This window comes from Melozone crissalis, unplaced genomic scaffold (genome assembly GCF_028551555.1).
Source record: "Melozone crissalis strain CALT ecotype California unplaced genomic scaffold, PUWL_Pcris_2 ptg000017l_1, whole genome shotgun sequence".
In the NCBI taxonomy this organism is placed as follows: domain Eukaryota; kingdom Metazoa; phylum Chordata; class Aves; order Passeriformes; family Passerellidae; genus Melozone; species Melozone crissalis.
The window spans coordinates 3,438,147-3,450,773 of record NW_026535795.1 but is presented as its reverse complement, the minus strand read 5'-3'; the positions used below and the strand labels follow the sequence as shown (position 1 = coordinate 3,450,773).

General features: G+C 45.4%; 1 protein-coding gene across 2 annotated transcripts in view; it reads right to left on the bottom strand.

Annotated features, from left to right (window-relative positions):
• Positions 1–12,627, bottom strand: part of GNAS (GNAS complex locus) — a 127,788-nt gene that overhangs the window by 74,904 nt on the left and 40,257 nt on the right. The window contains exons 1-2 of one of the 2 annotated variants that reach the window (XM_054274402.1): positions 6,140–7,176; positions 2,476–2,548 (exon numbers count right to left, since the gene is read on the bottom strand). In XM_054274402.1, coding sequence (XP_054130377.1) covers positions 2,476–2,548; positions 6,140–6,278 — 212 coding nt within the window. In that variant the 5' untranslated portion in view covers positions 6,279–7,176. Of the gene's footprint in view, positions 1–2,475; positions 2,549–6,139; positions 7,177–12,627 lie in introns of those variants that run through there. The other variant, XM_054274401.1, reaches the window with a different exon arrangement.

Here is a 12,627-nt window from a genome sequence, read left to right as displayed (position 1 = left end):
ATAAAAACTTTTGATTCGTTCATTCACAGCATTAGACATTTTTCCTAACAGGTAACTTCTCTCTGCTTCAAATATCCATTGCCAAAGGGCAACCAAACCAAGGCAAACAACTCTAAGACAGGACTTTAAACTGGATTTCTTTCAAAGCACAAGAATAAGCTGTACCAACAGAAATCATTCAAATCTAGTTATGTACAAGTACATTACAATTAATGAAAATGTATCATCTGCAGCATATTACTATTTTCACCACCTCTCTCCTGCTATTCATCACATCAGCTGGGGTTTATGTGTGTTTTATGCAAACATGTTTATGTTCCAGAGCAACTGATCAGGACATGATGAGAAGTAATGCTCTGCTCTTCCTACCCTTCCAAAAAAACCTCCATGCTATTTCTCTCATTAGAATCATCTTTCCACAAGGTAAGCAGGGCAGAAGGGGAACGAATCAGGCAAAAAGGGTAATGGAAAGCGAGACAACACAGAGAGCAGTTAGTTATTTGGAAGAAAATGCAAGTTATTTAAGGACAGATGTGTAACTTGCAAGAATTTCAAAACACTGAAAAACAGCCTTTTCCCTGCTGTAAAGTGCATGTTATGATCTACTGATTATTTTTGGCAGCAGAAGCCTAAAAACGATGTGTTTTAACTTACTCCCTGCACGCTTTAAATATACCACACTTCTGCATTGGGTTTTTATGCAGCCCAGTGTTCCAACAGGTATTACCCACCAAAGGACAAGCACAGGGGACAGAATGCCATGGGGGACAGCCCCGGTGCCACCCCCTGGCCGGGCTGTGCCCCGTGACTGGCAGCAGCTGTGCTGGCACAGCCCTGCCCGTAACCCAAACCCCCTGCTCTGAGCAGCCAGAAGCCAGCAGAGCCTCCTGAGGCCAAATTTGCCATGTTGTCCTGGATTCCAGCTGCAGGCTCAGCTCTGCCCAAAGCCCCAGCGCAAAGGGAGGCACTGGAGGAAGCCCCTGCTGCTGCAAATCCCAGTGTGTCCCAGTTCCTCACCAGTTCTGCCCAGGTCTCTGGGCTCCCAGTCCCACACAGGTTTGGGTGTGCAGCTGGCAGGGTTGGGGTTACCACATCATACACCACCATCACACAGCACTGTTACCCTTTAAGAGAATCCACGTGCTTAAAAACCTAGAAAAGCCCTGTTGCTTAAATGGACTGACACTTTCAAAGGTACCAGGGATCCACTTCCACTTTCATTTATGAACGTTTTACTCAGCACCCAGTGATACCTACTCAAACAAGTCAACTCATGCAAGTCTTTTAAGTCACACAAGTCTTTTAAGAGGTCTCTGCAGCAGCCCAAAGGACAGAGACAGCTCAGCAGTGACAGGATGCAGCACTAGGCACTTATGAAAAAGTTATTTTGGAAATAGAAAATATTCCTTATTAAGAGTAGCTAAAAACATGTAGCACATAATGTATTTCTTATGAATCAGTCTGAACTTTCATCCAAAAGACTGTGCACCTTATCTGAGCTATCATTTGCTGATTAGGAAGAAGTACTGTCCAGACTCCTTGGCCAAACTTTCAGTTCAGATATTCTTATTAAAGAATTAACTTCTGGAAGACTAATAAAAGCTTAGCCTTCCCAAAAATGGAGGATTCACAAAATAGATGATACCACTAAAAGCTAAAGGGTAGCAGTACAGAACTGTTATGTTTGAAAACAAGCATGACAAAACCAATAATATAATTTAAAAAAAAAAAACAAGCCCAGAAAATAAGCTTTGAAATTTCAACACTTTGATTCAATTAAAATTAATTTAGCAGCTTTTGGTATACACACACACAACTGCAAGCATAAATTAACATGCAGAAGAATCTCTTCCTACTCTCTAGCAAAGTTAGTAAAAAAGTTAGCAAAAAAAATCTTTCTCAGACAAACAAGAAGATATTAATTTTCCCTATCTTAATGCCACTCTCCTCTTCAACAATTGCTAAATAACGGATATTAGATACAAAAAAATAAAAACTTTTAAAAAGATAATTTAACACAAACATCTGGGCAAGAAAACACAACAAAATCCCCAAAATTCAGAGTACGATTTCATTCTGTGAGGTCACAGAAAATAAAGCCTTACTTGCTCCAAATATAAAGAAAATTGTGCTCATTTTGTACAATGACACAAGGCATGTTTACAGCAATATGAACCAATGTGCTATAGCTGAGGTAAATCAGTGTCAGCCATGTTGTGAAAGAAACTGCAATTAACAGACCCACAAAATTCAAAACTTAAATCTGCTCTGCCTTGATATAAATAATTTTATACTGCTGATCTTACTTATGATTGGTGCCTGACTTCTTCAGGTTAATGTCTATTAATCTCACCTAAAAATCTAGAGAGAGTGAAACAGCAGCAGGAGGAAAATACACAAGATATAAACCAGGAGCACTGACTGCAGCACAAAGGAGGAAGGTACAATGTAAAGTGAAAAAGCAAATGCACTTACTCAGCATTAAATCCATTCACGTGCAGGATCCTCATCTGCTTGACTATTGTGCTTTTACCGGATTCACCAGCACCTAGAAAATGAAAGTAAGTCAATTTCAGAAGGAAGCATAAGTGATTAAGGCACATGCTAGAATTTTTTTCTTCGGGCTAAAATCGAGAAAGTTGGGTTTCTCAGCGTAAGAGTGAAAAGTGAAAGAAATAATTGCCACTGGAAACTTCAGTTGTAGCTAAAAATAAATGCCCAGCTCAAGTCATGTGTCAGATCTGAATCTTGGATCATTTCACTGTCCATTTTTCCAGTGTCAATGTTAAAAGCAGACTGCAGTATTTGGAAAGAAAATGGACAACTTCAACATTTTACAGAGAAGACGACAGGGAACATCACAGCCTGGCTGCCATGCCACTACTATCTGACACAGGGAAAGGCTGACTGAAGTCCCTATTAAACCAAAGAAATTCTGATGTATCCTTAAAGAACTCTAAGTTTGACTGGGTGATGATGAACTGCAGCCAAACTCCGTAACTTAAATCACAAGGAATAAAATATGTAGATACTCACATTTGAAAAAGGAAGGCATCCCTTTAAGCCTCCACCCACAAAGCTACAAAAAACCTCCTCTTATTTGTGTCTTGTAAGCAGCCTCCCACCCTCCCTACATGTTCCAAAAGCAACCCCACGCACGAGGAGAGGCAGAGACCACCTTTTGTGGCTGCTGCTCTCCCCTCCCGTACCTGCAGCACAAAAGCCCCACTCCACTTTACTCCAGTTTCCATAAGTAGATGGATGCTATTTCTGCTGTGCTGCTCGGATGCCAGAGCACAGGGCAGCCCATCTGCCTATAGTACCCGTTTTTCCATGCACGCTGAACAACTCCAACAGCAGCATTTAATTGAGCTGCTCCACGCTGCCAGATCGGCAGCTTTCTATATAAAGCAAACATATTTTTGCAGGAGTAGTATCGTAACGTGGCAAAATTTAGAAAGATTCCCCCTAGCATCTCCTGGCTACTGGTTTATTCCCCTCCCCAGCCTGTGTCTCAGCCACAGGAACTGTATGTCTGTGGCAGAACGGGCAGGGAGGTACAGTTTGTATTTATAGGATGTCAGGCCTCTCTGCTAGCACACACTGACAGCACAAGCCTCCATTTTGAGCCTCATGTTCAAAACTGTATTTTAGCAGTTACATTTCAAGGTTCATTTTCTCACAAATGCTTTCCCCCTCTGCTTTCTACCTTCCTTTCCTTCTCCCTCATGAATTCCCAAAAGTCCTCTTCTGCTCTCCATAAAACCTGGTTGCATGTTTTGCCACTTTAATCCCAGAGCCTTACTCTTTTTCTCTCTCCTTGCTCACTGCTGTTCTGTAAGCATTTAGAGAGCAGTTTTTATCTACAACTCCTTATGCACACGCCACTTCTTCACTAAGCTGCTATTTTATACCATACACCCTCTGTCTGATCAGGCAGACTGCACCATCCAATAAACACAGGTGGCTAAACCAACCAAGAATTAGTATCTTGGGATAAAATAAACTGGATCATCCTCACAACTAAGAATTATTCACGAAGGCAGTATCTGCTACAGTCATATGTCCATTTAAAAATTAATAACAACTAAATTTCAGCAGTAACACTAAATCACATTTTATATTTATACGCATTGGGAGCCAAAATCTTTACTTTGCTTGGTCCAAGAAGAAGGCTGGACAGTTGTTGCATTTGCTATAAACACATTTGGTTTGATATTGACACACCTGGGTTCTCTGGATCGGATACAACACCAGTGAACCAAAATAATCTATTACATGTACATTTCTCCATAAGTGTAGCTCTATATTTGGCTGCTTGTTAAGGCCATATTCTCAACAACAATTACACACACACATTTAACTTCACCACCAAGGAGAGTTCCATTAATTTCAGGGAGACTGCTCGTGGCAGCGGGGCAAGCACGTGTACAGCAATGGGGCCTACGAGCAGCAGCATAAACCCACTAGAATATTCAGCAGCTCCTCTTTGTTGTCATTTGAATATGATTTGAAAAGATTAAGAACACTTTCCAAGTGCCTGGCTTCTTATTTTATGTGTCTTATAGAGGAAACATAACATAATAATAGGGAGGTGAGTTTCTATATTTTTGACCAGTGAGTTACAGATTATCCACAATTCATGGCAGAAACTGTAACAGCTGAGCTATCACTTCAAACACGCTCACAGATGACTTTACTGCCATCGCTAAACACACGCACATTTTTATTTGCAAGTATCTAAACTATTTTTCAGCCACCAAAACTAAAGAAAACAGAAAGAAAACCCAGGCAAGCCCATCATGTTTCTGTTTGCTGAAATTTTGCCTCTTACGAAAGCAACTCCTCTGATGACAAATAGTTTCTATGTATCTACGTAATGTTCAGCCTGAAATCTGGAAGTCCAAGACATTTCCCAAGAGCTGAAGTCCAAATTATCCTGTTAAAAGATTTCTATTGAAGCCCTGGCAGGCTCCTCAATGCTGCAGGTGCTGCTGTAGTCCCAGTCACTCTCCATTTATATTAAGTCTCTCTCTTCAAACGAGTATTTGAAAGATTTTACTGGTGATAGTGCGCTTCCCAATTCACCGCCTTCAAAAAATTCTTTTTTTCTTTTTTTTCCCCTCCTTCCATTAGGGTTTTTCCCCCCAAAACGGAGTCAGCTCGGCGAGGCCTAGCCTGTGCTCCACGCTTCAGCCCTGCAGAACGTGCACAGGCAGTCCCTCGGCGTGACCAAAACAACCCACGGCTCGTAACTGCATCCGATCCTACAACACTACTCCAGAATACTCTGAAATATCGAGCCTGACAAACATTTGCTTGCCCTCTCCGATATCGATATTTGGACCCTTCCGTTCCCTGAAAGCCACAGCCCACATTTGTAAACGTCTCTCCTGAAATACAGGAGCAGGTAACCCAGCGGAGCCGCTGGAGCAGCACCTGGAGCCGGGCTCTGCCAGCGCTCCAAGGCGCGGTACCTCAATTCCTGGTGCGACAGCGGCGGGTGCCGAGCCCGCCGGGGCAGGGGCCGTGCCCGCCGGCCCTGCGCTGCTCCACAGCCCCAACGCGGCCGCGCTTCCCTCCGGGACCGACATCCTCCCTCCGTTTCCCCCAAACGATTCCCCGACTTCCTCCCTTCCTCTTCCTCCTCTCCCCGGCCTGGCCGCACGTCCCTCGGCACCCCGGCCCCGGCGCGGGGAGCGGTGTCCGGCCCTGCCGCGCCGCTCGCCCGCGGCCGCTGTCAGTGCCCTGCCCTGTTTATCTGCCCGGCTCCCCGCGGGCCCCTCGCCGCGGCATCCCCGGCCCCCTCCCCACGCCCGCCCGAGGCCCGCGGCTGCCCCGGCGGCGGGCGCTGCCCCGCGGGCGGAGAGCGGCCCCGCGCCGCCGCTCCGTACCTGCCCCGGCCCCTCCCGCGGCGCCCCGGGCGCTGCCCGAGCCCTCCCCGCCGCTCCCCCGCAGGTCCCCGCGGCGGCCCCGGCCCCGCCGCCCCGGGCGCTGCTATAGCGGATCCCCGCGGCCCCGGGTGGGCCCTGCGGCTCCGTCCCCCCCCCCCCCGGGCCCCACCTCTCTCCCCCGGCCTCGCCGTGCCCGGGCTGGGGCCGCTGCCCCGGCGGGGAGGGGACGGCCCGCGACCCCTTACCCAGCAGGAGGAGCCGGTGCGTGGCCCTATAGACCTGCTTGTCCTTCTGCAGCTGCTTCTCGATCTTCTTGTTGGCCTCCCGCTGCGCCTTCTCCTCGTTGCGCTGATCCTCCGTCTTGCTGTTCCCTAAACAGCCCATCTTGGGGAGGGGAAGGCAGGGACGCGGGGCGAGGGGACGGGAGGCGGCCGGGGCTGCCGGGGGGAGGGAGGGAGGCACTCCCGGGCTCCCTTCTTCTTCCTCCTCCTCCTCCTCCCCCCCTACTCGCTGCTGTGGCGGCCGCTGCCCAGAGCCAGAGACATGGAGAGCGCCGAGCCCGAAGCCAGCCGAGGGGGGGCCGATAGCGATGACTTTGCTGCCGCTCCGCCGGGCCTCCTCCCCGGCAGCTGCAGCTGCCTCTCCTCCCCCGCCCCCCGCCGATCCCCTCGGCGCACCTTTCCCGGGGGGTGCGGAGCGATCCGCGGGGATCTCCGCGCCCCGGCCGGGCCGCCGGCTCCTCTAGAGGCAGCAGAAATGCCCCCCCCCGCGCCGCACGCACAGGAACAAATCCAGCTTCAGTGCCACCCCCAAAAAATAATAATCCTCTTTAGATCCAAAGGCACGGGCTCCAGGCGCGGAAACCTCCCCAAATGCTCGGCGGGGAGGATCGGGAAACGTCTCTTCCTCGCCTCTCCCCCCGCGCCGCGGGGGTCACGCAGCCCCGGTCCCTTCCCTCGCCGGCCGCCGCAGCTCCTCGCCCTCCGGCCGTCGCGGGTCCTTCCTCCCGCACTGGGGCGGGGGGGTCCAAGCCAAACCCCTCTTTTTTTTTTTTTTCCTCCCCTCTCCTTGCTGCTGCTCTTTTCACATGCGCTTTCCAGGCGGCTGAATCCTCTCGGCGAGAAGAAAATACAAAATATAATGTGTGTAAAAAAAAAAAAAAAAAAAAAAATGGCAAGGAAAAAAAAAAAGCAAGCCCGTTTGCTCTGTGCCACGAGCAGAACCTGTCCCCTCACGGTCGGATTTTTCCCCGTCTTATTTTTCCTGCTCTCTCCCGCATTTTTTTTTTCCTCCTTTTTTTTTTTTTTTTCCTCCCCCCCCCCTTTTTTTTTTTTTTTTTTTTTTCCTCTCCCTTCCCCTATTGAGCGGCTCCGCGGCGGCGGAGCGCGGGGTGGGGCGAGCGGGCCCACACTGCACGCTGGGAGCGAGCGGGGCCGCTCACATGATGCCCGCGTCACCCCGCGCCGCCGCCGGCGCCCTCTTCGAACCGGGCCCGCCGCCGCTCGGGGCCGCCCCGGTGCCTCGGGCCCGGGGCACGCCCGACCCCCGCCCCGCGGGACGGAGGCGCCCGGAGCTGCGCTGGCACAGTTCACAGGAGCCTGAGTAAATTGTAAGGCAGTCGTGCCCCGCGACTCCTCGTGTTACGCTTGGAAATAATTAATGTGGGAGTTGCGGTGCTGAAGGGTTTGTGTCTGGTTTTTTGGGTGGATGCTCGCTCGCACCCCGCGATTCGCTGGGGTCCATCCCTGCCCATCCCTGCGGCTTCTGTACCAGCAGAGAACCGCTGGATGCACACATCAGGTTTTTTTTCCTTGCTTCTACCCTGTCTAGCTCCATTTTCTTCCCTAAAATACGTTTTGAAAACCTCATTGGAAAAATTACACAACTTACCAGTTACAGCTGGAAAACAAAGGTTGGTGCTTTGCTCTTTGTATAACCCGGATCCCTAAAATACACAGGTAGTTTTTCTCTATGCACACACCCCCACGCGAGTTAGTGAAATGTCCTTTACAAATATTATTTACCCTCATTTGCAAAATTCGATTATCTACCACATTGTTCCCATGAACACACCTTCTTACATAATCCAGTTGCTATATTTAGAAACACCCACAGTAAAATAATTATGTGAATAGAGCAAACAACTAGGAGGTCACAGCTAATGTCATCAAATACATCTGTTGAGCTGCCGTTGCTGAAAGAGGGGGGAACCTCAGGAGAAACAGGGAACATCACAGTCACTATTTTTAAATGCACTGGAGAGACTCTTACCGGGGTCTCTAGGTGCTATTTTTGGCTAAGAGCAGTTTTAAAAGATCTTAGAGAAACTTGGCTCAGCAATGCCCAGATTCATCTGAAGCAAATATGGCAATAATTCCTTCTGTCTTTTATAGGTTATTTATTTGTATAGCTCTCATGCAATACACAATATTAAAATATATTTTAACTGTGGAGTTTACAAGGCATAAAAGGACTCAGAAAAGCAGAATTTGGACTGAAAATTAAAGAACCTCATACTTTTTTTATGGTTATGAAGAGACTGCAGAAGTGCCAGTACCTGCCACCTCACACGGGGCAAAATCTGCCCCAGCCTCCAGGCTTTGCTTCCCTCTGGGGGGAAGGGAACCCATCTAAAGCTCCAAACATGATGAAATAGAAATACACAAACAAGATACAAGTTATTGTTGGAAATATACAAAAGGCTAAAATCTCAGTGAATGGTGTCTGTACAGGGAAATGGGATGGGTAAATATGCCAAAGCATCCATGGACAAGGAGTCACAGCTGTGTGGATGCTGTTATCCAGCAGTGCACACCCATCCCTTCCCAAAGAGAAACCAGGAGGTTAAACTCCCCAGGAATCCCTGCCCTCCTGCTGTAGGTACCTTGTGCCTCTGTCTTTAGGCTGAGCAGAGCATGAGGCAGCTGAAAAGAAAAACACACTCAGCTAATTCACAAAGCTCCCAGTTACTTACAAAAGAATTAAGAATTAGCTCCTTGTATTACAAGTGTTACTAAAGTGTGAAAGTGTCAAAAGCTACATGAAACAAAAAGAAAACTCCCACATTGTGTAACCTATCAGCAATAACACATTGTTTTTGTCTTCCTGAAATCTGACAGGACTCAGGACATCAGGCACTTCACAAACCCAGTGGACTGCCAGGAGTTTTTTCAGAGCTGTCCTGATTAGGAGCCCATCGTTTGAAGAGTGAGCATACCAACACATTAACTGTTCTCACTCTTTTTTATTTGTTTAAATAACATAAGGCTGCTAATGTGTCTTTAGAATAAATTGTGTTTCTTATTGGATCTAGTTCCATTAGCTTCCATCTTGTAAAAATCCGTGAACTTGAGTTTCACGAGACTCCTGCCATCAGAAGGGTAAGTGCAGGCACAGTCTGACCCCTGACTCACCACAAAATTAAATCTCACTTCTGAAGAACCTGCAGCCTTGGGAACAAATAATGCAAAGATAAAATAACTATATGTATGGGCATAGTGCCTCTGTGATAAAAGTCTATTTGAAGCTTGAAAATAGGGTGTTAAAGGACGCTGCTGCACGTTAAATGAAAATGTTTTCTAAAAAGGTAAAGTAACAAGAACGTGGAAATGGCTGTAAAAGGATATCAGAAGACTTATGGCTATTGACTTAATCTTGCACTATTTAAAGGGAAATATAAGGTTATACACAGAAGACTGTGAGCACTGCACACTTACAGATTAAATTCAGATTCACTGACATTCCTTCTGTGCTTGAATATAACACTTTGAGTACAAGTGTTGTATTTGAGGCTGTTGTTTTTTATTTTTCAGTCTAAATGAAATGCAAAGATTCTGATGCACTAGCACACATCTCAGGGCAAGGATTTCACAACAAGAACAGGGGGGTTGGCAGCATGAAACAATATTCTGCTCTTTTCACTTCTCAAACCAGAAAAGATCTCACAAGGAGAGGTAGCAGGATAATTAAAAGCAGTAATATTTCAGAGGAATATTTGGGAGAAAGGGAGGGTGTACAAAAGTTCCTTGTATCTATAATCTATTTCAGTCCACTTGATCACTTTAGTTAATGGATTTTTAGTTCTATTGACCTAATTTCTATTACATCCTAATAAAAATCATCAGGTCTCCTAATTTTGTTAATTTCTTTTCTGAAAGAGGAATTTTATTGCAATTATTTTCTCCACTTTCCCTCCACAGCTTTTGCCCCAAAATATACTTTCTGGTGCCTAAAACTAAAGAAGGATTTGTAACAATATCCTAATCCTGTAAATAAACCTGAACTTTACTCAGTTGAGCAGTCCTATCGAAGTGCATAACTTACTTTACTCTTCCCAGCTAGGACAACTATATTACCTTGATTTAAAAATGGATAAAAAGATTTAAATATAAAGTAGAAGCAGAGTATCAATAGCAGTAGGAGAGAGAACTTGCTGAAAAGTTCCTATCTTTTGTGTTTCCCCCACCCTATACACATAAACTTCTGTTCTTTGAAGGTTTACATGTAATACCTGCTGATATAATCACTCAAGAAGACCTCAAGAAAAATACTCTTTTTCCTATTTTAATATATTTACTTTATATCTGACAGACTGTTACAAGTATTTCAATGCATTTTCCTTGTGGTAGTCTCCTTTCTTCACAATTGTACAAGTAAAAGACAAATAAATACTGCTGTAAAATTCACAAACATTGGCTGGAAATGTAGATGCAAGACTTGGTTTTGGAGAAACTATTGCCTTAACAGAGTAGATGCTGAGCCTGCTGAAAAAAGGCTTTTCAGAGACCTATTTAATGTTGTTCTTTTATCTTTTTAACTAAATGGATAAAACTTTCTGCTTACAGTTCTGATGTAGCATCAGTTTTATTCAAAATTGACCAGAGTCAGGTTCTGAATTCATTTGAGTTACCCTTTGTATTTAAAGCTAATTACAAGACCCAGATCAGATGCCCATCTTACCCTACAGCTTCCTCCCAAACCCTCCAGGTGACAAACACCCTTACTTCCTATTAATAAATAATTCACATTTGTTAGTGAGCTGAAGGCACTGAGCACTTGGGTGCCTCCAGGAAAGAAGAAATGGTAAACTGATTTTCAGAGGGGACATTTGTGCAGCTCCTTATGGGCTCTGCTGTCCACAGTGGATGTGACCTCGTCAGCTTTTGGCTGTGAACTGTGGGGTGGAGCTGTGACCAAGCCAAAGTGCTGGTTTGGAAGAGAAGACACAGAGACATCTCGCTCCAGCATCCCTTAGCAATGGGCTGAAATGGCACTGCAGCCCCTGAGGAGGCTGTCAGCCTTCCTGGGCTCTGGAATATTCTGTGCTCCAGTGCCTGGCATGGCTCAGGAGACACAGCACAGGGGACAACGTTTGCAGCTCAACAAGTAAAAAGTGACAGTGCTGATCTAATTGTACAGTTTCCTTTGTTTCTGTTTGTAGGAAATAGCATATTTTCAGCAAGTCTTTTCCATGGAAGGACACAGAGCTCAATGAACCTGGGGGACTCATGAAACAAATCATTCTTACAGCAACACCTGGATTTTTGTTAAGGACCCCACATTGTCCCATGCTTCATTTTGCTGTCCTACAAATCCACAGTGCTGAGCAGTAGGAACTGACCTTCCTCCTTTAAAAGCAGGGATTAACTCTGGAACAGATTGACTCTTTCAGTTAAAGGACATTTTTTAATAGCACACACTGTATATTTTTGTGTATGGGTACCTCTGACTTGAAATTAGTTAAATTTAGGGTCTCCATCCTGGGCTGGTAGTTGAGTATCAAACCTATCAACCTCAATGCATTTAATCCCCAATAAACTTAATCTTTTAGTTACAGATAAGCATTAATTAAGGTTCTGATTTGGACTTAGATCAGTGGGGATTTTTCATCTAAGAACAACTGCCATGGCTTCTTGCAGTGAGTCAGGTCTGCTCTCATGTTTTCCTTAGATGGAGCCATCCTCCACGAGCTATCGAGCTATCGTCCTGAAAATCCTTTGGACTCTTCGAAGAACGTGGTGATAAAAAGGGACACGGTTTCAAAGTCTCCAAATTACCCTTTGACCTGCTGAACAAGGAACCCTTGAGTAATCTCAAGCCCGTTTAAAGGAGAAACAAACAAATTAAAGCCAAACAATAATCTAAAAAGGAAAACCAAAGCAAACAGATTGGAATTGGTGCAAGAATTCAATGTGGGTTTTTTTTTTTTTTCATCTCTTTCCTTTGTGGGGGCCAGAACAAAAATCACTTTTAAAAGCATTCAGAGGTAAACAAGGTAGGAAATTACCAATCAAACCCTGGGAGGGCAAAGCAGGATCATCATGTGAAGGGACAAGTTTGTCTGTCAGATGGGAAGGAGTGAAACGAGCATTGTCAGGGAGGAATTAATGCACCACTAATGTATTCAATAAAGAACAAACACAAAACACTTAACTACAGATACTCCAAAACAAACAGAATGAAAAGGAGATACTTCCCTCTCTGGCAAAGAAGAAGAATTTTTCCATACAGAAATTCTAAACTTGAGAGGGATTTTTGTTTTGTTTTTAAATAAAAACAAGCCCAAAGTCTACTAACAGAATTAACCAAGATCTTCCTTTAAACCAAAGAAAAAAAAAAATCTTGCCTCCCTCCTTTCACTTCGAGGCTTTCCCTCAGAAACATTAAAAAAGAGACTTTAAGGAACTCAGGGAATTATGGAAATAACACACTGAGTAAGAGCTTTTCACTTAGT